Genomic DNA, 26,215 nt, shown 5'->3' on the forward strand with positions numbered 1-26,215 from the left:
TAGTGACAAACAGTGCAGGTCATTGTGTCTCGAGAGAATTCACTTAGCAATTGCACCACGAACACTTGTGGTTGTTCAGCACGTGTTCGTGCAAACGCCTCCATTCCATGTAAATTAGGCTCATTGTGCTGTAGATTGCACTTTATTCAACTCGACCCAAGGAAAGCAGTCTGTCTGTGCATGATTTTTCAAAACACATATTTTCATTTTGGCGGTTAATGCAAAGAATACAGTATATTACAAAAATGTGTCATGGAGTTCTGGAGGAAAACAAAACACTTTGGGCATCATAGATAAACTTCTAATGGTAAACGTTCTACTGAGGTATCATCAGTAGATGCACAAGTGTATGCTTTGGTTTTAAGTGCTTGTGTTATTTACATCTGTGAGGGTTAGGCTTACCATTCTTACAAGTAAATTTAAACTGTATATTATGTTACCGTTCCTTATAATGTTACCTTCCAATAACAAGTAAGTCAGTTTATGTACTGTTTTTGCCAATGCACATTTTACTCACATTTGGCACTTGGCTAAACACCTACAGTGTTCATTTTTGGAACATTTGGTTGCTGCATCTTTGTAAGCCTCTTTTGTTCCCCATTTATCCACCTTTTTACTCTGCATCCCTCTTATCAAAGTCTACCTGGAGAAAAGCTCTAGTGAAGTGAGTCTGAAAGTGCCTCCTCAGATCAGTAATTCCATTTCTCATTCTCCCTCTCTTTCTCTGCTCTTTAAATCTCTTTCCCCCAGCGAGCTCTCTTCCACGCATATTAATGTAGTTGTTAACAGCTTGCGGTGGAGCGGTTTGTGTGGTTTTGGTGTCGGTACACTCACAGACTGTTGGGTAGCGCCAAACTCTGTGAATGAAGGAGTGCAGAAACAGTCCAGTCCCTCTGGGGAAAGACTGCTCTCCCTTAACTAATCCATTTCTCTCTCTCAATTCAATTCAAAGGGGCTTTATTGGCATGCATGTAAACAATACAGTATTGCCAAAGCAGAGGTTGCGTAAAAACAGAACTACATCTTAATTTATAATTAAATTTAGTTTAACAAATATAAAAATAAATAATACAAATAAATACAAAAACAAGTTCAGAACTGGTGAAGACCACAGTGTTAAAATAGCTGAAGAGCACTGACATATACTTACAAACAAATGAATATACACACATACACGGAGGGTCACTGTGGTGAACATTGGGGTGACACACGGGGGTAAAACACATAACACAGATTCACCCACTGTCTCTCAGGCTGTGACAAATTAAAACGTATCTTGTGTGTCCCTCTCCAAGTATTATTTTCATTTTTTCTTGTTCTGTCATGGTTATAAATTTGTCTATGCTGTTTGTTACTTTATTTATATAAATGTCCCTTGTATCTTGAAATTTTGGGCAGTAAAGGAGAAAGTGGACCTCTGTCTCAACCTCACCTGTCGTACAGTGAGCACACACCCTTTCTTCTCTGGGTAACCATGTTTTTCTGTGTCTGCCTCTCTCGATGGCGAGACTGTGCTCACTGAGCCTGTACTTGCTCAGGATCTGTCTCTGCTTTGTATCTCTGACAGTCAGGAGATACTCTCCAATTCATACTTTGATGTTAGAGTCCGATGGAATTGTAATTTGCTTTGTGTTTTAGTTTCTTGATCCCAATATTCCAGATAGGTGATTTGAGATTGTTTGATGATCTGATTTATTCTGATGTTTGGTTGTAAAGCAGTGCTGGTCTGAGGCTGGTTAGTGTTAGTAGTGTTAACCGGGTTAGTGAGTCTCAGAACCAGCTGACTGAGGGGACTTTTTTCAGGATTCAGTTCTTGGGTTTGTAGCTCTTTATAATGTAGCAATGTGAGACTTGATTTTAAATGCATCCAAAAATGTAGAGATCTTTTTTGTATGTTAATAATCAATGGGAATCGTCCTAATTCTGCCCTGCATGCATTATTGGGTGTTTTCCTTTGTAATTTCAAAATTAATTTGCAGAATTCTGTGTGTAGGGCTTCTGTTGGATGTTTGTCCCATCTAGTGTAGTTCTAATCACTGAGTGGACCCCATACCTCACTTCCATACAGTGCTATGGGCTGTATGACACTATCAAAGATCTTACACCAGATTGGAATTGGTAATTCAATATTGTAGAACTTTTTCTTAATAGTGTATAGTGCTCTTCGAGCTTTTACTTTAAGTGCATTCACTGCCTTACTGAAACTCCCTGATGCAGTGATAATCAGCCCAAGGTAAGTATACTGCATAGTGTGCTCTAGGACGGTGCTGCCTAGAGAGAACTGGTATCTGTGTTCCTGACATCTGGGGTTTTTCTGAAAGGCCATAATATTTGTCTTCTTCAGGTTTACTGCCAGGGCCCAGTTCTGGCAGTAGTTCTCCAGTAGGTCCAGATGTTGCTGTAGTCCCTGTGGGGTGGGTGACAGCAGCACCAGGTCATCTGCATAGAGCAAAAACTTGATGTCTTTGTCTTGCAGAGTGAGTCCAGGGGCTGTAGACTGTTCCAACCGCACCGCTAATTCATTAATGTAAATGTTGAAGAGTGTTGGACTCAGACTACAGCCCTGCTGCACTCTTCTCTTCTGGGTGAAGAACTCTGTTTGTTTGTTGCCAATTTTTATTGCACATTTGTTGTCCGAATACAATGATTTAATGATGTCATAACCTTTACCCCCTACACCACTTTGTAATAATTTGTAATATAGTCCGTCATGCCAAATAGAATCAAATGCTTTTTTGAAGTCAACAAAGCATGCAAATATTTTCCCTTGTTTGGTCTGGTTTACGTGTTTATTGATTAGTGTGTGTAGGGTGTAAATGTGGTCCGTAGTTCTACAATTTAGAAGGAATCCAATCTGACTCTTGCTCAGGACATTGTGTTCGTTAAGGAAGTTTACAATTCTATTATTTAAAATACTGCTAAATAACCTCCCCAGATTACTGCTCACACAAATGCCTCTGAAATTATTCGGATCCAATTTGTCCCCATTTTTGTGAATTGTGGTAATAAGTCCTTGGCTCCAGATGTCAGGGAAACAGCCCGAACTAAGTACAAGGTTGAATAACTCTCTCTCTCTGTCTCTGTTGCACATGCTCTCTCTCTCTCTCTCTCTCTCTCTCTCTCTCTCTCTCTCTCTCTCTCTCTCTCTCTCTCTCTCTCTCTCTCTCTCTCTCTCTCTCTCGTGAGCATTAGTCATTGGAAAGTTGCCTGTGTAGGAAATGCTTCTAGTAGACATGCCACTGTCTTATTATGTTATAATATTAAGCCTAACTAAACAACAAAATTAGCAAGGAAAACAGAAAGCCACTCACCAGCATCTTAATTAATTTATAAATTTATTTATTTTTATTTAGTTTACTTGAAAAATTGCTTCAAAAGTTTGAAGGAATGTTTACTTAATTGAAGAGTACTTAAAGAATTCCAGCCATTACTTTAATTTAATTGGTTAATATTTTTATTTGAACAATAGTTTACATATTCTAAAATATAAAATTAATTTTATATTAATATTGACATTTTTTAATAAAGTGTTAAAACTAGCATTCAATAGCACATTGATGTTTGTCGTAGTATAGTAACTGGCATCGAGAATCTTGAAATTTCACTGTTGTCGACTACTGAAATGTGGGTATCGTGACAACCCTATTTGTTTTCAAGTTTTATGAGTGTTTTGTCTCATGCTGTATGTATTCACACTTTAGCACCTTTGCTGAATACTGCTGTTTTATTGTCTGATCTCTCGCTGTCTTTCACTTTATATTTGTCTCACACTTTTTCTTTTTATCTCTGCAGGAGTCGGAAGATTCAGATCCGGAACATTCCTCCACATCTACAGTGGGAGGTAAGTAACAGGTAGAGAGAGCAGTTTGTGTGTGTTTGTGTGTTTATGTGTGTGTGTGTGTGTGTGTGTGTGTGTGTGTGTTTTCAGGTCTCTTCTGCATCCTCTGGGCTGCATTAGGGAATTCCCTGCCCATATATACACATACACTCCCTCACATCCATGTGGATCTGTCCGGAGAGTATTCAGACTTGATTGTCTTAGTTGTAAATCCTGATGACATCATCACAGCACTGACCCATTTGCATGCTTTCTCTGTTTATTTCCCCTCTCACCTAGTTGTGCCTCTGTGTTCTGCAGTGTGCTCTCGGGTTACAAATCTCTGTATTACAAATTATAATTTGAAATTGAAATGTATTTATTCTATATTCAGGGTCTGAATGAATGTTATGTCACACCTGATAATGAATAAGTGAATTGATAAAATGTACTTGCCAACCATAAATATTTCTTAATGCCTATGAAACAATATATATTGTTTTTTATAAATATGAGTGAATCTTCATTTAGATAAACATTTTGATCACCTAGGATGATTTGAAAGAAGTTTTAAAAGATAGATTATAGGGCTGCACAATTCATCGAAATGAAATCGAAACCGCGATATGACCTTGTGCGATTATTAATAATAATAATAATAATAATAATAAATTTTATTTATAATGCACTTTACATTTCAACTAAATCTCAAAGTGCTACAGTAACAAAGAATTTAAACACAGTTCCAGGAGAAATATCACAAAATCAATAAATAGCAATAAAACACCACAAAGATAAAATAAAAATCATGAAAGTTAAAAGGCCTTTTGAAATAAAAATGTCTTTAGGCCCTTCTTAAAACCCTCCTCAGTTTGTGGAACCCTTAGGGTCTCTGGGAGGGCATTCCAGAGCCGTGGGGCGACTGCCTGAAAGGCCCTGTCTCCCATAGAGAATAGTTTAGTCCTTGGTTGGTACAGGCAGTAGGTAGAGGTAGAGGAGCGGAGGTTTCGTGTGGCGTTTTGTTGTGTGAGAAGTTCAGTGAGGTAGGCAGGGGCAGTTCTATGTATGCACTGATGGGTAAGGAGACAGATTTTGTATTGAATTCTGTGTTGAATGGGCAGCCAGTGTAAGAATTTCAGGGCAGGTGTGATATGATCGTATTTGCGCCTCCTCGTCAGGACCCGGGCAGCGCAGTTCTGAATATGCTGAAGCTTTTGCAGGCTTCTGCCAGGGATCCCGACAAGGAGGGCATTACAGTAGTCCAACCTGGAGGAGACAAAGGCATGGATCAACTTCTCAGCATCCGGTTGGGAGAGTGAAGGGCGGAGTTTGGCAATGTTTTTAAGGTGGTGGAAGGAGACCTTACAGAGGTGGCGGATGTGGTTGTCCAATGTGAGATTTGAGTCAAATCTGATTCCGAGGTTTGTAACAGAGGTAGACAGGGCGGTGTGATGACCAAAAATGAATATACTGCTGAGGGAGGAGGACTGGGTTTGGTGTGGGGTACCGATCAGAATGGCTTTGGTTTTACTGCTATTTAATTGAAGAAAGTTGTCAGACATCCATGCCCCTATCTCCTCCAGGCAAACCTGAAGTGCAGACGGCAGTGCTGAGGGGAGTGAGGAGTCCATTTTTATGTATAATTGTGTATCGTCTGCGTAACAATGGATGTGACCAAGGGTTAGTAAGTAGATGGTGAAAAGGGTCGGACCGAGGACAGACCCTTGTGGCACTCCGCAGCTGACCGTGTGAGGTGATGATTGGGACTGTCCTAAAGCCACATACCAGCTTAGTGTAGTCCCCGAGAGTCCTACCTCAAACTGGAGACGATGGAGCAAGATGTTGTGATCCACGGTGTCAAAGGCAGCCGACAGGTCCAGTAGGAGGAGGAGAGATGGTGAGCCCTGGTCTGCAGTCATAAGTAGATCATTAAATTGCAAAGGGCTGTGATTTAATTAAATAAATAAATAGTGTGCTCCCTTCAAAGTTTATTTGTGCTCCTATGTCCAGTCTATATTAAATTAGAGCATAATTACAGTGTTTTCAGAGCAGTTCTGTGCTCCACAACTCCCTCTCATGCTTACAGAACAGAAGTGCTCTGAGTTTTCTGTTTGCTTACATGCGCTAAACGCTTTATTTACACTAAACTGGCACGTCCTCCGTGAAGCGGTTTATATTATTATATTATATTAAAATTAGGCAACAAATATGGTTTTACCAACAGGGAAATTTACTTAACAGTGAAATTGAGCAGAAAGTTTACATATAACCAGTTTTGACAGAGCTGCTGATAAAAGTTAAATGATCAGCATCGATTGATCAGTATCGGAAGTTAAAATCCTGATTGGTGCATCCCTAATATTCAAGTTGACTGTGTTTCAAAAACTACTGATGATGATTAGTGGGCTGAGACCCTATCACAAAATGGACAAAAACAGGTACACGGTGGATGGTAACATTTGAATATGAAGAAGACTTTGTTTCACTGTTTATATATTTATTTGTTTGTGGTTGAACTGAAAAAAGGCCTCAGTTTGGTTCTTTTTAAGAGGGTTCAAGTGTGAAAACCCCAGTAGCCTTTTTGCAGATGAACATGTGGAAAACATTACCATAATAATCGCAGTTCAAATCGCAATATTTTTAAAAATAACCGCAATATGACTTTTTGACCAAATCGGGCAGCCCTAATAGATTATAATAACTTGCCTCTTAATAATTTTTTTCCAAAAATGATGGTGTTGAAATGTAATTAAATGTGAATGTAATTCCCCAACCCAGACTTTTAACCTCTCCTATATTTATTAAAAGTTAATAAAAAGTGTTAGAATTAGGACAATTCTTTGCTCTTTTAAGGACTTATAACAAAAATATAATATGGTAAAATATGGATATGCAATAAAGGTTTCAAGAAGTCAGAAATGCCTATATTTGAAGAATATACACCCATATACACTCACCTAAAGGATTATTAGGAACACCTGTTCAATTTCTCATCAATACAATTATCTAATTAACCAATCACATGGCAGTTGCTTCAATGCATTTAGGGGTGTGGTCCTGGTCAAGACAATCTCCTGAACTCCAAACTGAATGTCAGAATGGGAAAGAAAGGTGATTTAAGCAATTTTGAGCGTGGCATGGTTGTTGGTGCCAGACGGGCCGGTCTGAGTATTTGACAATCTGCTCAGTTACTGGGATTTTCACGCACAACCATTTCTAGGGTTTACAAAGAATGGTGTGAAAAGGGAAAAACATCCAGTATGTGGCAGTCCTGTGAGCGAAAATGCCTTGTTGATGCTAGAGGTCAGAGGAGAATGGGCCGACTGATTCAAGCTTATAGAAGAGCAACTTTGCCTGAAATAACCACTCGTTACAACCGAGGTATGCAGCAAAGCATTTGTGAAGCCACAACACGCACAACCTTGAGGCGGATGGGCTACAACAGCAGAAGACCCCAACGGGTACCACTCATCTCCACTACAAATAGGAAAAAGAGGCTACAATTTGCAAGAGCTCACCAAAATTGGACAGTTGAAGACTGGAAAAATGTTGCCTGGTCTGATGAGTCTTGATTTCTGTTGAGACATTCAGATGGTAGAGTCAGAATTTGGCGTAAACAGAATAAGAACATGGATCCATCATGCCTTGTTACCACTGTGCAGGCTGGTGGTGGTGGTGTAATGTGTGGGGGATGTTTTCTTGGCACACTTTAGGCCCCTTAGTGCCAATTGGGCATCGTTTAAATGCCACGGCCTACCTGAGCATTGTTTCTGACCATGTCCATCCCTTTATGGCCACCATGTACCCATCCTCTGATGGATACTTCCAGCAGGATAATGCACCATGTCACAAAGCTCGAATCATTTCAAATTGGTTTCTTGAACATGACAATGAGTTCACTGTACTAAAATGGCCCCCACAGTCACCAGATCTCAACCCAATAGAGCATCTTTGGGATGTGGTGGAACGGGAGCTTCGTGCCCTGGATGTGCATCCCACAAATCTCCATCAACTGCAAGATGCTATCCTATCAATATGGGCCAACATTTCTAAAGAATGCTTTCAGCACCTTGTTGAATCAATGCCACGTAGAATTAAGGCAGTTCTGAAGGCGAAAGGGGGTCAAACACAGTATTAGTATGGTGTTCCTAATAATCCTTTAGGTGAGTGTGTATATATATATATACTGTATTTCTTGTTTTGACAATGCACTGGGATGCTGTTGTGCTCTTAAGACAAGTCATGCTGGTGAGCACTAACCAGCATAAGCCAACCTTTAGCAGCATTGACATTTTTGCTGGTCTAGGCTTTTTTTTTTTTTTTCAGCAGGGGTATGAAAATAAAATATGTTGCTGTTTGTGTGATTGTATTGATGTGTGTGTTTAACTTGTTTAACTACTCTTCTCACTGCAGGTTTTGGATGGCCTTTTAGCAGAGTATGGGACTGTAGAAAATGTGGAACAAGGTAAGGGCCATATTCTGCATTGTCAGAACTTTTTAATAGTTTGTATTCTCTATTAATGAAACGAGAAAGAACCTTTTCTGTTAGGAAAAGAGGATGCCATATAACACATATGCATGTACCTATGCGTTTGTATCTAGATTACCAACAGACTCTTGACTACAGAGACAATGTGTGCAAATGTATCCAAAGTTATCCAAAGTTTAATCACATCAACCCATGCTGCCGAAGGAGATGTCTCGGCTTTGATGTTCAGTAATGGTCTTACCCAAAGAGAGAGAGAGAGAGAGAGAGAGAGATGTAAGGAAACATACAGCCAGGGCTCTTGGGAGAGAGTGTGAATGAAAGGAAGTCATAGACAGAGAGTACGTGTGAGACTGACACAGAGAGAGAGGGATGAACTCTCTGGTCTAGTTGGAATGAGCATTGTGATGAAGCAGCAAGTGGGAGAGTGTGGCAGAGCTCCAACTGTAATGTGTGTGTTTTCAGGGAGGTGCGGTGTGGTAATAGGGAGGTAAACGCAGGCGCCCGTGGTGTCTCTTTCATTCTTTCTTTCTTTCTTTCTTTCTTTCTTTCTTTTCTTTCTTTCTTTCTTTCTGTCTCTTTGTATGACAGAGGAAGTGGGTGGGGCAGAGGCTCGCCAGGGTTCTTGAAAGAATACTACACTATAAATGTGTGTATTTTGCAATGACCACTTGCAAACAGATCACTGAGATGGATGTTAATACCAGGTCTAAAGAGGGTCTAAGAAATGTATATGCTTACAGGCGCCACCCATTCACAACCCTGATGAGTTGACAACAAATTGACACACCTATTCACTGACACCACCACAGGTGCAATAAGTTGTAAAACTGTGCACACCATGAAGATATTTCACCAGTTTGACCAAGAGACAATAAGATGATATTGTCTTCATTCATGTGATACTGGAGGTTTCTAATTACGAGTTTAGAAATTGTAATTAGGACAAAAAGTGCCTTTCAATCACTTCATGTCTAGTGATTTTAGGTGTGGAAAAAAGGGCTTGTTTGGCAATTTTCTTTTTCACTTCCCAACAAAGCCAGGAAGTTGTGATGCTAGTTTAACAAATTGAAGAATAGAGGATGAACATTAGGTGTATAATTAATGCTTAATGTATTTTTTAATTCTCGTGCTGTCACAGTGTTTTTTTTTTTGTGTTTTTTTTTTGAAAGTGTAGTGTGCTGTCACCTCATAAACCAGCCAACCGATTAGTGTTCTCTTAGGAGAGGTTCTCTTGTATTGCGTAAGCTAGCTTACGCTACGGGAAAGATTCATCTTTCAAAAATTCAAAAATTATCCTTAATTTTGTATCATTTGTCAACGCAGTGCAGCAACTGCAGACCTTGAGCGGGCTAGCTAGCGAGCTCATTGGTTGCTCTGCGGCAACTGCTGCAGCCTATAGAGGAACTTGCGTGAACTCGCGCCCAGTGAGAGGCGCCCGCGCGCTCACTGTCCCAAAGCCCGCCAGAATGGGCGTGGCTAGGGTGCATATAAGCGCAGTTCGTAGGCTGGAACCCTGATTTTCATCTCTTCAGCGAAGCTCTTCGCATCTCTGAAACTGCAAGAAGCCGCGTCGCCGTTCGAGGGGCATCAAGCAAGCTTGGACAGCGCCGAAGAAGCCGGCGCCGCCACCTTCAGCCATCCTGCGAGCTACGCCATCCGGCGACATATCCTTTTTAAAGCAAACTAGTTCCTCAGTGAACTTCACAAAAGAGCACGAGCGTCTTTTTAAAGATGCCTCGCACCTGCGGTTCATGCCGCATCCCTCTCAGCGCCGGAGACCACCACATCATCTGCGCTCTCTGCCTGGGATTGGGGCATGCAGAGCTCGCCTTCGCTGACGGCAGATGCGACCTCTGCGAGGAGCTTCCGATGTCGACCCTGCGGGCTCGACTCAAAGCGCTCAGGACTGAAGCCGCCGCGCCGCCTTCTGTTTCGCCGCGCCGGAAGAAGCTCCGCTCCCAAAGGCTGCCGGAACCGGGTTTAGAAGCGACTGTCTCGCCGGAGCCTCTCCCTCGAAAGCATCGCGTTCACCCTCCCCGCCCCGGCGCCGCGCAGTTGCCGCCAGCGGCCGCGACTGCTGCCACCTCGGAGAGCGAGGCGGAGGACAAGGGCTGCTGTTCCATCATGGCTTCAGACAGCGAGGAGTGGTCACAAGCCCCCTCATCGGGCCAGGAATCCAGCAGGACCCGCGCCGGAGTCGAAGGGGAACTGATACGCCTCCTCACACAGGCCGTCGACCGCCTCGGGCTCGAGTGGTCACCGCCCCCTGAGCAGGCTCCCAACAGACTCGACGGCTGCTTTCTTCAAAGCCGTCACCGCTCCCTTCCTGCCGGAACTCCATGCCGAGCTCTCTAAATCGTGGAACGCGCCTCTCTCGGCCTCGATCCCACGTCTCCACCTCTCTCGCTTCAGTGGACGGCGCCGCCGAGAAGGGCTACTCTTCCATCCCCCCGGTCGAGGATTCGGTAGCAGCACACCTTTGCCCGCCCTCCGCGAGATGGCGGTCTAAGCCAGTGCTCCCGTCTAAGGCCTGCAGAACTACTTCCGCCTGTGTTGGCCGCGCCTATTCCGCCGCCGGCCAAGCCGCATCTGCTCTGCATTCCATGGCCGTCTTGCAGATCCTCCAAGCGGACCTTCTTCGGGAATGGGATGAAAAAGGCAGGCACCCAGAGGCTGTTACAGATCTAAGGAGTGCGACGGACCTCGCCCTTCGCGCCACCAAAGCTGCAGCTCAAGCCCTAGGGAAGTGCATGGCCTCGCTGACTGTAACCGAGAGACACCTGTGGCTAACGCTAGCCGACATGGGAGAAGCTGAGCGCTCACGTTCCTCAACGCGCTCTCTCCGTCCGGTCTCTTCGGTTCCGCTGTAAGTGGCATTGTTGACCGCTTTTCGGAAGTCCAGAAAGCCACCCAAGCCATGAATCTCTTCCTGCCTCGCCACGCTAGCTCCTCTTCAGGCCGCCCACGTAACCAGCCTCCTGCACGAGCATCTTCACAGCGCCAGCTCAACAAAGCCAGACTTCCCAGCGTCGACAGGGCGGCCGCCCCAGATCGCGCTCAGACCGCCGCCCCCCCCGCGGGCCTCGGCCTAAGATTGCGCTGAAACCTGAACAACCGAAGTCCTCCTAGCTTTGTTGAAAAAACGACGGAAAAACCCACGAGCCCGTGCGCGCGTCCCCTCTCTGCCCGCTCTGTCACACGGCCAGCAAACACCTCTCTATGTGTAAGTCCCGTGCCCGTGACTATGCTCGCGCATCACTTAACAGATGTGACTCTTTCCCCATTCATCTCAATCGGGAAGTCACTCACAGAACAGCATGTCCCTGCTGTCTGCGAGCAGTCAGGCATAAGCACAATAAGCGTGCTCACACATTCTGTTCAGCCCGTTGTGTACAGCAATCAGGGCGACTCGGCCATTCACCCTCTAGCGTTACGCTTCAAAGCATGGGAAGCAAATCAGGGCGCGGCTCGAAACTACTGTGAACACGGAAGCAGCCTGCATGCTTCGTTCAGAAATAGCAAACCTTCTGTGCAAAAGGGCCATAGAGAGAGTGCCGCCTTCACTGAGCGAGTCGGGGTTTTACAGCCGTTATTTTCTTGTCCCCAAGAAAGACGGCGGCCTCAGACCAATATTAGATCTCAGGGTTTTGAACAAGGTGCTTGCAAAAGACCGTTCAAAATGCTTACAATCAGGAAACTCCTCGCGCATGTGCGCCAGGGGACTGGTTTATTTCTCTCGATCTGAAAGATGCCTATTTTCAGATTCAGATAAATCCCCGTCACAGGCCATTCTTGAGATTCGCCTCGACGGTCAGGTTTATCAATACACCGTCCTTCCGCTCGGCCTGTCCTTAGCACCCCGTACTTTCACGAAGTGCATGGATGCGACGCTCGCACCCCTGCGGAGTCAGGGCTTGCGAATTCTGAACTATTTGGACGATTGGCTGATTTTGGCACAGTCACATACGGAGCTTCTGTCTCACAGGACAGTTCTCCTCAGTCATCTGAACAGTCTGGGTCTTGCAGTCAATTGGACCAAGAGCTCACTACAGCCCAGTCAGGCAATTTCCTTCCTTGGAATAGAACCAGACTCTGTGGCAATGACGGCTCGCTTATCTACACAGCGCGCGACTAGCCGCGTCTTTTCAGATGAACAGCCTCACGCCTCTGAAAAAATTTCAGAGAGTGTTAGGTTACATGGCCTCAGCCACAGCAGTACTTCAGCTGGGTTTACTGTGCATGCGCCCGCTTCAGCATTGGCTAAACACCCGCGCGTCTCGCCGGGCGTGGGCCACAGGCCGCCAGACGATCAGAGTGACTCAGACCTGTATATCAGCTCTGCAGCCTTTGACGGTGGCCGAATGGTATCAGCGGGAGTGACGATGGGAGCTGTATCTCGCCGAAAAGTCATCTCGACAGACGCGCCCAACACGGGTTGGGGCGCGGTCTGCGAGGGCTTGCCGGTTTTCGCCTATGGTCAGTTCAGGAAAAGCTCCTTCACATAAATTGTCTGGAAATGATAGCGGTCGAGTACGCCGCGGCGCTTCCTCCCGGTAATTCAGGGTCACCACGTCCTGGTCCGTTCGGACAACAGATCTGTGGTATCCTATCTAAACCGTCAGGGTGGTGTCAGATCCAGGAACCTCTTCCATCTGACAAAACGCATACTAAATTGGTCCCAGGGCCACCTGCGCTCGCTGAGGGTGACGCACGAGCCAGGCCACCTGAACGACGGCCCAGACAGACTGTCCAGAGACAATGTTCCCCCAGGGGAATGGTCCCTGCAAGCTCAAACAGTCCAGAAATTATGGCAAATATTCGGCAGAGCAGAGATAGACCTCTTCGTGTCAGAAGAGAACTCTCACTGCCCAGTATTTTTCTCGAAAAGCGAGGACACGCTGGCCCAGGACTGGCCCAACTGCCCGCTTTACGCCTTCCCTCCTGTCTCGCTATTGCCACAGGTAATGCAGAGGATCAGGGAAACGCGTCACTCGGTGCTCCTCATAGCCCCACGCTGGGAGAATCAGACATGGTTCCCGGAGCTTACGCAGCTGTCACTGACAGCCCCGTGGCCCATCCCAGTGAGAGCAGATCTCCTCTCTCAAGCTCGCGGCACGATCTGGCATCCCCACCCAGAGCGCTGGCGCTGCACGCTGGGTGATCAACGACTACCCGCCGCTTTGCCAGAAGGAGTAATGAACACTATCATACACACTAGAGCCCCTTCCACGAGAAGACTCTATGCGTCCAAATGGTCGGTGTTTTCAAAATGGTGCACCGACAGAGACCTGGACCCACGGACATGTGGGGTGTCGTCACTGCTCGTGTTTTTACAAGAGCTGTTGGATAAGGGCAGATCCCCATCCACGCTCAAAGTGTACGTGGCGGCCGTCGCGGCGTTCGCCGAACCCCTGCACGGCCAGTCACGGGAAAAACGAGCTGGTCATCCGCTTCCTCAGGGGAGCTAGAAGGATGAACCCCCGCGCCTCCATCGGTTCCTATCTGGGATCTTTCTGTAGTTCTCGAGCTATGAAAGCCCCCTTTTGAACCGCTTGAATCCGTGGATTTGAAATACCTTTCACTCAAAACCGCTTTTCTGACTGCCCTGTCATCAGTTAAACGTGTGGGAGACCTTCACGCGCTGTCTGTCAGCGCTGCGTGTATGGAGTTTGGACCAAGTGACTCCAAGGTCATTTTAAAGCCTAGACACGGCTATGTCCCCAAGGTGATCGGTACTCCTTTCAGAGCACAGATTATTTCCCTATCGGCTCTGCCAGCATCCGATAGCTTAACGCGACACAAATCTCCTTTGCCCAGTCAGAGCACTGAGATTGTATACTGCGCGCTCCGCCTCTTTCAGACGCAGCTGAGCAGCTTTTCGCTTCGCTCGAGGGCGCACCAAGGGTCTCGCCACCTCGAAACAGACACTGTCTAGTTGGATAGTGGACGCTATTGCTGCCGCGTACGCGTTGAAAGACCTGCCATGCCCGTTAGGCATTAGGGCTCACTCCACCAGAGGCATGGCCTCCTCGTGGGCATGGTCCAGCGGGATTTCCATTCAGGACATATGTGTGGCAGCGGGCTGGGCTTCCCCCTCCACCTTTGTCAGATTTTACAATCTGGAAGTGCCCGCTCTGCAGGCAAAACTACTAAAGGTTTAATACGCTACAGCTCCCCTGGTGAGCTGCACTAATGGGACACATTCCACACAGACCGGCACCGCCGGTTTTTCCCTTCCCACTATGTGCTTATGTATCACACACACTGACCCGCACTCTTGCCGGCCAAATATTATTTCCCCACTCACAAGGGCTCCCCCGGGTCCCCCCACCCCCCTGGGGCTCATGCAGTGGATGCTTGGCGCGCATGGTGTTGACAATGGGTTCCCGTGAGCGTAAGCTAGCTTACGTAATACGAGAGAACCTCTCGTGAAGAGAACGTCTCGGTTACCTCACGTAACCTCGGTTCTCTCTAGATGAGGGAACGAGTATTGCGTAGCTGGCCGTGCTCGCGCCACGAGCGATTTTCGCTTCATTCAATTAAAACCAGGGTTCCAGCCTACGAACTGCGCTTATATGCACCCTAGCCACGCCCATTCTGGCGGGCTTTGGGACAGTGAGTGCGCGGGCGCCTCTCATTGGGCGCTTGTTCACGCAAGTTCGTCTATAGGCTGCAGCAGTTGCCGCAGAGCAACCAATGAGCTCGCTAGCTAGCCCACTCAAGGTCTGCAGTTGCTGCACTGCGTTGACAAATGATACAAAATTAAGGATAATTTTTTGACTTCAATATCTCAGAAAAGATTAATCTTTCCCGTAGCGTAAGCTAGCTTACGCAATACTTGTTCCCTCATCTAGAGAGAACCGAGGTTACGTAGGCAACCGAGACGTTTTCTCAAAATACTATATGTACCACTAGCTTAATTGTGTAGTCAGCACAATGACAATTTTAAAGTGCTGTATGTGATTTTTATAGAATAGTGCACAGAACATTTTCCTATTATCTGACAGATTGATGTCCTGAGAAATCAAATCTGTCTCTATGACAGCCCTATGCTCTGTTAACAGTGAAAAAGAATCATCAGCCAATAAGAAGACTTTTAGGGCATATTTACACTTGGTCGCTTCATGCGTTTTTACAGATCGGATTGCTATCCATTTGAATAAGCTCATTCCATTTACACTTGGCCACATCAATGTGTCTCCACGAAACAGATATAAATCTGATCTTCAATTTCCACACTATATATGCAAACACAGAGTTCAGTTCTGTGATTATGTTAATGCCATGCAAAAAAAATGAAAAGATGTGATTTATTATTTGATTCCAAGTGACTTTGAACAGTGCACATGTGTCTCTGTTTGGGTTCATGCAGAATTTCCCCCCTGGGGGCTTCTCGTAGGTAAAGTTTACATATGCGTCTTGAACATCCAGATGCATTTACACTTGACAGAGTTATGAATGGAATGCTTCTCAAACCACCTCTTGAAGTGGTTTGAGCGATCAGATTGCAATCCGTCTTGAATGTGTTTGGGAGGGAATTTATACCTGGTCTTTTCATGATCGGATATCTATCCGATCAGTGAAAACACATGAAGTGTCCATGTGTAATTAGGCTGTTAGGTTCTCTCTGCCTGTCATTTGAGCATTTGAGTTTGCTATTTTTGGAGGACAGGATGAGGAGAGAGTGAGGCAGTTTAATTAATTGGCTAAGTTAGGCAGAAGTTAATTATGACCAATACCAACTTACTTACATCATGTTTCTTTAATTAGCATGCCCCCAACTCAAAAAGTCAGGGCTTCAAAAAATGCAGTATCCCACTGGTAGATATGATATTGAATTCGGCTACAGTCCTGCTGAACTCATTTTGTGTGTATCGAAATTTGACCAACTTGGCTGAAGCTGGTATTGTTGTTGAGGTGAAATGTTCACATGTGGCACCAAAAATCTTGAAGTATTTTTAGTATGCATGATGTGTTTCTGATGACTATCAACAGGAATGCATATTTTATTAACCATACCCCTGAACCCAAACCCTAAACCTAACAATCACTGGATTAAAATGTTTATATTAGGGCAAAAATGCAAACACCTAATGTGAGCACGATTACTTCCTGGTTTCCATGGGACCAGAACCTGTCTCAAAGGTTTCTCACGCAACACACATTCAGTAGCGCTAGATTTAAACGTGTTCACATTTAAATTAATGCAAAAATGTCTAATGGGGGATGGTGTATACCAATAACTCAGCAGAATGATGCAGATTTTAGGGAACATTAATTTTCAGAAGTAGCGTGACGATTTTCTTTGTGATCATGTTGGGCATTCATGTGCGCTTATCACGACATTCCGACACGACGTAAAGGCAGCAATATTTTTCTGTCTGTCTTTCTCTGTTGTTCTTTCTTATGGACTGTATTGCATGATCTGTCCTCTCAGGCAATACTCATTGTTTCTGAGATTAATCACATGAGCTGCCTATTAGTGGCCAGTGTGGTTCTCTTCATGTGTGAAGCACTGGATTTTTGCCCAGTTCGTCCCACTCAACTTCCTCCAGACATACTGTCTAATCAATAAAGATGCTTTTATCTTTAGAATGCTGTACACATACACACATGCACATTGTTTCAGTAGTGGCTTCTGTCTGTAATTATTGAAGTGGTCTAAAATAGTGGTCACTGAGTCCAGACCCTGCTTGGTTCCATATGGATCATGAGACATCATGATGACGATTGCCCCTCTCACCATTTCAGCGCTGCATCCTCAGATATTTTTCTCTAGCACCGAACATGCTCCATTTATGCACTTTCCTGCTCTGTGCACGTTGCCTCTCTCCCCCATATTAATGTGAGTAGATATGACATATGTTGGCATTGCATATGTATTGATGCAGAAGCAGTTGCAGTATTTTAGCGACAGTAGGCTGTCGCGTAGAAATACAGTGAGCAGCAATATACAGTGCATTCAGAAAGAATTCAGACCCCTTAATTTTTTTCACATTTTGTTGTTGCAATCTTATGCTAAAATGCTTTAAATTATAAAAAAAAAATCACATCAATCTACACTCTATACCCCATAATGATAAAGCAAAAACCAGATTTTTGATAACTTTGCAAATGTATTCAAAAGAAAAAACAGAAATATGCCAATGTCATAAGTATTTAGACCCTTGGTTCTGCCACTTGAAATTTAGCTCAGATGCATCCCATTTATCTGGATAATTTTTTAGATGTTTCTACACTACACATTCAATTGATTGGGCATGATTTGGATAGGCACACACCTGTCTATATAAGGACTCACAGTTGAAAATGCTTATCAGAGCAAAAACCAAGCCATTAGGTCAAAGGAACTGCCTGCAGAGCTCAGAGACAGGATTTTGTCGAGGCACAGATCTGGGGAAGGCTACAAAAAATATTTGGCTGCATTGAAGGTTCCCAAGATAACAGTGGCCTCCATAATTCTTAAATGGAAAGAACCCAATGGTCACTCTTGTTGAGCTCCAGAGATCATGTGTGTAGATGGGAGAAATTGAAACTTACTTATGTTTCTTTAATTAGCATGCCCCCAACTAAAAAAGTCAGGGTTTAAAAATATTCTGTTTCCCGCTGGTAAATATGATATTGAATTCGGCTACAGTCCTGCATAAAGGCAGCTATATTTTTCTGTCTGTCTTTCTCTGTTGTTCTTTCTTATGGACCGTATTGAATGATCTGTCCTCACAGGCAATACTCATTGTTTCTGAGATTAATCACATGAGCTGCCTATTAGTGGCCAGTGTGGTTCTCTTCATGTGTGAAGCACTGGATTTTTGCCCAGTTCGTCCCACTCAACTTCCTCCAGACATACTGTCTAATCAATAAAGATGCTTTTATCTTTAGAATGCTGTACACATACACACATGCACATTGTCTCAGTAGTGGCTTCCGTCTGTAATTATTGAAATGGTCTTAAACAGCGGTCACTGAGTCCTTGGTTCCATATGGATCATGAGACATCATGATGACAATTGCCCCTCTCACCGTTTCTACATTTTAAGTGCAGCATTCTGATGAAACAACAGAGCTGATCTTTCAGCGCTGCATCCTCAGATATTTTTCTCTAGCACCGAACATGCTCCATTTATGCACGTTCCTGCTCTGTGCATGTTTCCTCTCTCCCCCATATTAATGTGAGTAGACTGAGGCGTTGCATATGTATTGATGCAGAAGCAGTTGCAGTATTTTAATGACAGTAGGCTGTCGTGTAGAAATACAGTGAGCCGCAATATACAGTGCATTCAGAAAGTATTCAGACCCCTTCTTTTTTCACATTTTGTTATGTTGCAATCTTATTCTAAAATGCTTTAAATAAAAACAATTAAAAACACTCCATACCCCATAATGACAATGCAAAAAACATATTTTTTATAACTTTGCAAATGTATTCAAAAGAAAATACAGAAATATGACATTGGCATAAGTATTGCCAATTGAAATTTAGCTCAGATGCATCCCATTTATATGGATAACTTTTTAGATGTTTCTACACTACACATTCAATTGATTGGGCATGATTTGGAAAGGCACACACCTGTCTATATAAGGTCTCACAGCTGAAAATGCATATCAGAGCAAAAACCAAGCCATTAGGTCAAAGGAACTGACTGCAGAGCTCAGAGACAGGATTTTGTCGAGGCACAGATCTGGGGGGCTACAAAATGTTTTTGGCTGCATTGAAGGTTCCCAAGATAACAGTGGCCTCCATAATTCTTCAATGGAAAGAACCCAATGGTCAATCTTGTTGAGCTCCAGAGATCATATGTGGAGATGGGAGAAACTTGCAGAAGGACATCCATCACTGCAGCACTCCACCAATCTGAGCTTTATGGCAGAGTGGCCAGATGGAAGCCTCTCCTCAGAGCAAGACACAAAAAAGCACCTAAATGACCCTCGGACTGTGAGACAGAAGATTCTCTGTTCTGTTGAAACAAAGATTTAACTGTTTGGCCTTAATTCCAAGCGTCATGTCTGGAGGAAACCAGGCACCGCTCATTGCCTGTGCAATACCATCCCAACGGTGAAGCATGGTGGTGGTAGTATCATGCTGTGGGGGTGTTTTTCAGCAACAGGGACTGGGGGACTGATCAGACTGGTCCAGAGCGCTCAGGACCTCTGACTGGACCGAAGGTTCACCTTCCAAAAGGACAATGACCCTAAGCACACAGCCAAGACAACACAAGATTGGCTTAGGGACAATTCTGTGAATGTCCTTTAGTGGCCCAGCCAGATACTGGGTTTTGTCCACCAACGCTCCCTATCCAACCTGACAGAGCTTGAGAGGATCTGCAGAGAAGGATGGAAAATCCCCAAATCTAGGTGTGCAAAGCTTGTCACATCATACCCCAAAAGACTTGAGGCTGTAATCGCTTCTAAATGTGCTTCAACTAAGTACAGAGTTAAGGGTCTGAATACTTATGTCAAGATATTTTAGTTTGTTTCTTTTTAATAAATTTGCAAAGTTATCAAAAATCTGGTTTTTCTGTCATTATGGGGTTTGGAGTGTAGATTGATGCTTTTTTATCACATCACTTAAGGTGTGTATGTGTGTTTTATTAATATAGAGGTACACCCTCTATCCTTGGGGTACCAGCTAAGGAGTTTCACCTAAACAGTAAAATAATTATCCAAATGCACCATTCAATAAATATGTAAATTGGAGGGAGCTGGTCATCTGATTATTCTGAAGGTTTTATGAGATTCTGCCTAACCCTTTAGAGCCCTTTTGTTTCATCAACACAAGGAACACACAGTTGTAACAAAATTAGTTTTATTTACAAAAAGATAAACAAGAGTATCTAACAAAACCTACAAAATGGTACTAATATGCTAAAAGATAAAATAAATGAATAGGTAAATACAAGTGCAAAGGATGGAAATATGCAAGTGGTTGAATTGGATGTAGCAATAGCAAACTATGACTATTATCTTATGAAAGATAAATTGCTGTTTCTCTGTTAATTAATAAGGTGAAAACCTTATTCCTAATTAAACAAATAAAGCAAAGTTTATTTGCAAGACATTTGATACACGTTATGCAATCTAAAGAACATTTGAAAATCATAAACTGGTAGTATACACTAATGCCAAGGTCTCTGGAAAGAGGTTTGTAGTGATATTTACTGTACGTTCTCCTTGGTCAATTGATGAGTTCGATGATAGCAACATCTTCCACTGGGGCTCAGGGCCACGTTACAGTGGGGAAGGAGCTGGATTATGTTTCAACAGCCTTGGACTAGGCCTGGGTGATAAAAACGATATCGATATATATCACGATAAAGAAAATCCACGATAAGCTTTTGAGGAATTTTCCATATTTACAGTGTCGCTAAAACACAGTTCGGCTTTCTCAGGCTGCGTTTCCACTGGGCAGACAAAATCCGCTCAAAGGGGCTCACAGCGCTAAGAGAGAGCTTGCTCCGCACCGCTGCCAATCCTATGATCCACCTTGCAAGCATGACGCTCGGCTTTTATAGGAATGAATTGAAAACGCTCTCAGCTTCGCTCACAACGCGCCAATGGTAACGTAGTGTCAGACTGGATGAACTTGCTAATGCTAGCTGCCTTGCTAACGATTTGGCTACGTCGGACACCGGATTGATTCCATCCACACCGCAAGACTTCATGATAACTGTTGCACCCTCTCATCATCTCTAGTGAAGAGCGCAAAAGAACAACAGTGATGTGGACAACAGCTCTGATCTTTCTGCCCTGTCCCGCTCCGCACGTGTTGCCTCTTTTCCCCACGTGTGTAGACATGAAGCGCCGCATGTGTTAACGTGGTTTCAAAGCACCTTTTAGACCATAACGTTTTTCCCTTCTAAATATATCTTTATTAATCAGCATGTTACAAGACTTTAATAATAAACAAATCGATTTCTGTTCTAATTTTGTGAAAATGTATTAGATGTCTGGAATGGATAAAGAAAGACTAAAATTACTAGTCTCTCACTTTAATTTAAATATACAAAACGTTTTCTAAATTTTCTCTCGGGGCACCCCTGAACCCACATTCAGCATCATTCCACAGTCACAAGGGCTTCTATGCCCCATACTTGGGTATCTGAATCTAAAGAAATATAAAAAATATTTAATTTTAATGTAAAAATATTGTGCTAATTGAACAACTGCAATTTACATAAATAGTTCTGTGAACAAACATGGAGTGGATGTGTTGCAGTTGGTGTCCATGTTAGGAGTGTAAGGATTTGTCTTTGTGGTTTCTTTGTTTCTGCTTTTTCCACATGGTAAGTTAATGCTGCTTCGAGAGGTCTTAAAGAATTTTATGGTCCTTTTCACCTCTGGCCTTAGGATGGGGGGTTTGTGAGGTTGCTAAGAAACCTCTCCTTGACCAGTAAAAAGGCATTTCCAACGTGTTGGAAGATCATTCCTGCCTTGTGAGGAGTGTCTGGCAGTTTTCCAAGCAGCTTATCCTGATGGCTGTGCTTGACATTTGTTTGTGCTGGTCCTGCCACAATCCAATCAAAATGGAGCAACTTTTCTTTGCCTTGAAAGTTAGAGAGGGGCTCTGCCATAAACTGGAAATACAACCAAAACTTCAGAAATGACTAGTTAGTAGCCTAGAGGGTTTCTCTACTTATGTTGAGATCAAATGTTGCCATTATTTGGTAGTAAGCCCATTTACAGTATACTGAACTTTAGCCAGCATTCAATATTTTTTAAGCTGCACTGTGATGTACATTGTTTATTTATTGTTGTAGATTCTCACTTTATGAAAAATATAAAAATGGTCCATTCAGAGATTTTCAAAATTATCACTTTCCTTAGTCACAAGGCCTCCCATGGACATAAATAAAAAATTATTCTGAATGTAACAATATTCAAACACAAATACTGGCCTGCCGTCATTCACCTTATCTTTTAATAATCATATCCAAAAGCATTTGATTGATAAACTCTATGAAGTATTTTAATATTTTGCTAGAAGATCCATCAGACCCAACTACTTTGGCTATCTCTGAGCCCCCAATGCCCTCATTCTTTCCCCTGGTGTATACTGGACAAAGCAATTTTGAAGAGACTTATTTGTATTTATTTTTTCTCCGCTTTCTCCCCAATTTGGAATTCCCAATGTGCTCTAAGTCCTCGTGGTGGGGTAGTGACTATCCTCAAATCCTCCGTGTCTGAGACCATCAAGCCACGCATCTTATTACATGGCTTGTTGAGCGTGTTACATCAGAGACATAGCATGTGTGGTGGCTTTGCGCTACTCTCCTTGGCGTCCACGCACAACTCACCACGTGCCCCACCGAGAGCGAAAATCACATTATAGTGACCATGAGGAGGTTACCCCATGTGACTCTACCCTCCCTAGCAACTGGGCCATTTGGTTGCTTAGGAGACCTGGCTGGAGTCACTCAGCACACCCTGGATTTGAACTTGTGACTCCAGGGGTGGTAGTCAGGGTCTTTACTCGCTTAGCTACCCAGGCCCCATGAAGAGACTATTTTTAATGTTTTGGATTAATTTTTTAAGTACTATTGCTTCCAACTTGGAAAAATAAAAAACTACATTTCTTTTATTATTTAATAGCCTTACAGAAAACGTTATTATTGTCCAGACCTTTTCTGGGAAGGAAAAATTGAGACCAGACCTCTTGGAACTTTAATTGAATACCCCTGGTCTAAATGAAATTCTTCTAATGTAGTGATATCTTCATTTAGTTCATACAGGGTTCACACAGTCAAGGAAAACTTTCCAAGCCTGAACAAGTAATTCAAATGAATGAAATCATGGAAATAAACATTTGAATATACAGAGAATATACATTTCTCTTTTTATCTAAAAATATTTCTTCCTCAAAAGTACTAAAAGAATTGCTAATTGAATCATTAAGGAAACAAAAATGTTAAGAGAAATCAGAACTGGAATAATTTAATTGCTTACAATTCCCATCCCTACAAGTAAATAGGCACAAAATTATTTATTAACAGATCCTTCGAATCAAAAAATTTATATATATATATATATATATATATATATATATATATATATATATATATATATATATATATATATATATATATAATCTTAAGCCCTGGTCACACTCTAGGCGTTTAGCATGCAAAATTATTTCAGACATCACAAAGGATCATAATATGATGTCAAGGGTGAGGCCTCTGATTTTAATAAATAATAAATCACTAATAAGCAGAAATGTTATATTTAAAATGTCAAAATTTCTTTACATGAAAATGTTTGGATACATTTAAATAAGAGTGAAAGGAGCGTGAAGTGTAGTGGATCTGCCCCTTTATCTGGTCATCACAAATAACTAACAAGGACATGAATGAGTTTTCCAAAATCATTGGCCAAAAAATGTGGGAATACTATTCCCAACATTTCATTCTCTGTGAAGAATGTAAAATAGCTTGACCTTTACCAGGGACGGAGCTGTGTTGTACACCAGTGCTATAGTTAGCTGTAGAAACGTGTATAGCTATGTCAACTCTTGAAGTGGAGAGTCCTTGCCCTCATTGTGTCTGTCTTTAGATGATACACAGGGCTTTGATCTATGGACAGCAGGACTGTTTTGTGCTTTTTCCTTGTGAAGTACACATCTGGTCAGGGCACAGTAATGGCCATTTTATATGCAGACACACAAGTGGCTCTTCACAGCACCAGTGGAAAACTGTGTTTGTTTGCCTGCATGTATCTAACGCAAAAGCACGCAGTCACACGTTTATGAAAATGACCAAGCTCTTTCTAAACATGCACTTATGCTCTCTCTCTCTCTCTCTCTTTGCAGTTAACACTGATACAGAAACAGCAGTGGTGAATGTCTCATACTCGACAAAAGAGGAGGCTAAAATGTAAGCATTTTCGCTTACCTATTGAAAACACAATGTATTTTTCTTATCAGAGTTGGGCTGGGTGATATCACTAAAACAATTGTGTCTTAATATTTTCAGCCTTTTGATAATATCAGATATAAATTTATGCATTTCCTCTGAAATTACTTAGGATGTTTTTTGTTTTTTCAGTCAGTGGGATCCTTGATTTAAACCAAACTACCATTATTGCCGTTAGATTGAAATTGTTCAATGCAAAACATAAAATACAATCTAGTTAAAAATAGTGATGTTTCCAGACATATTGTTGAATAAAGGAACAGAAGGCAAAGTGATTTTTAATCATTTTGATTTATAGGCACATATTAGACATCGTAATAAACAATATATTTTACGCAATAAATATTTAGCAATATTTACCTACATTTATTTTTTTACTGGATTATTTAAAATATAATTTCACTTGTATGAACATTTTTGAGTGATGACAAATAAATTGTAAATCTCACAGTTATGAATTGAATTGTTGAAATGTAGTTTCAACTGATTCACAGAAGTGAATTGAACTTACCAACTGTAACAACTTTTTTGCTATTGAATTTTGAATCAAAGATGTTACTTTATTTGAACATCTCTGTCAGCAAAATCATTGCAAATATATAATCATCTAGATGAATGAAAAGCACAGAAATTCGCCATTGGAAATAAATCTCTCCACCTTCACATTGGTATTGCTATTTCTGATGATAATTGTCCCCCTCCTTCCATGTCTTCAGAGCTGTAGAGAAGTTAACTGGACAGAAGTGTGAGGATTACTCCTTTAAAGTGTCTTATATTTTGGATATGGATGCTGCTTCACCTCTGCCTGCAACTCAGAATCGTCGGGGTGGAAGGTCATCACGGGATCAAGACTCCCAACCCAGGACCTCAGGAGGCTCTCTGGGGCCCCGACAGAAACAGCCAGACTTCCCCCTGCGCATACTGGTGCCCACGCAGTTTGTGGGAGCCATCATTGGCAAGGAGGGGCTCACAATCAAAAACATCACCAAACAGACACAGTCTAAGTGAGTGAGAGTGTATTGATGAGACAAGCACATTTAAAATATACACCGATCAGCCGCAACATTAAAACTACCTGCCTAATATTGTGTAGGTCCCCCTCTTGCCGCCAAAATAGCCCCAACCTGCATCTCAGTATGGCATTCTGAGATTATATTCTTCTCAGCACAGTTGTACAGAGTGTTTATCTGAGTTACCATAGACTTTGTCCGTTCAGACCAGTCTGGCCATTTAACCTCTCTCATCAACAAGGCATTTCCGTCCATAGAAAATCCCAGGAGATCCGCAGTTACAGAAATACTTATCTGTACCAATCTGGTACCAACAATCATTTCACGGTCCAAATAACTGAGATAAAATATTTTCCCCATTCTGATGGTTGATGTGAAAATTAACTAAAGCTCCTGACCCGTATATGCATGATTTTATGCACTGCACTGCTGCCACACGATTGGATGATTAGATAATTGCAAGGATAATAGTTGTTGCCAGATGGGCTGCTTTGAGTATTTCTGTAATTGCTGATTTCCTGGGATTTTCACACACAACAGTCTCTAGAATTTACTCACAATGTTGCCAAAACAAAAAACATCCAGTGAGCGGCAGTTCTGCGGATGGAAACGCCTTGTTGATGAGAGGGGTCAACAGAGAATGGCCAGACTGGTTTGAACAAAGTCTACGGTAACTCAGATAACCACTCTGTAAAACTGTGGTGAGAAGAATAGTATCTCAGAATGCTATTGTGAGATGTGGCGGGGTTGGCGCTGTTTTGGTGGCACAAGGGGAACTTACACAATATTAGGCAGGTGGTTTTAATGTTGTGGCTGATCGGTGTATATGATTGATAATTTCATGATGAAGGTTAATTATTTTAATTAATATTTAAATGTTAAATGGTCTGCACTTATATAGTGCCTTTTTACCTTAGCGGTATTCAAAGCGCTTTACACTGTGTCTCATTCACCCGCTCTACCACCTGAGCCACAGCCGCCCCAACGTTAC

General features: G+C 42.8%; 1 protein-coding gene across 1 annotated transcript in view; it reads left to right on the forward strand.

The window, feature by feature from the left end:
- LOC127658652 (insulin-like growth factor 2 mRNA-binding protein 2) overlaps positions 1–26,215 on the forward strand; it is a 106,875-nt gene that overhangs the window by 58,372 nt on the left and 22,288 nt on the right. Inside the window, exons 3-6 of the mRNA XM_052148040.1 lie at positions 3,793–3,841; positions 8,231–8,282; positions 24,112–24,175; positions 24,931–25,218. Coding sequence (XP_052004000.1) covers positions 3,793–3,841; positions 8,231–8,282; positions 24,112–24,175; positions 24,931–25,218 — 453 coding nt within the window. The remainder of the gene's footprint in view (positions 1–3,792; positions 3,842–8,230; positions 8,283–24,111; positions 24,176–24,930; positions 25,219–26,215) is intronic.

This window comes from Xyrauchen texanus, chromosome 18 (genome assembly GCF_025860055.1).
Source record: "Xyrauchen texanus isolate HMW12.3.18 chromosome 18, RBS_HiC_50CHRs, whole genome shotgun sequence".
NCBI classification, from domain to species: Eukaryota; Metazoa; Chordata; class Actinopteri; order Cypriniformes; family Catostomidae; genus Xyrauchen; species Xyrauchen texanus.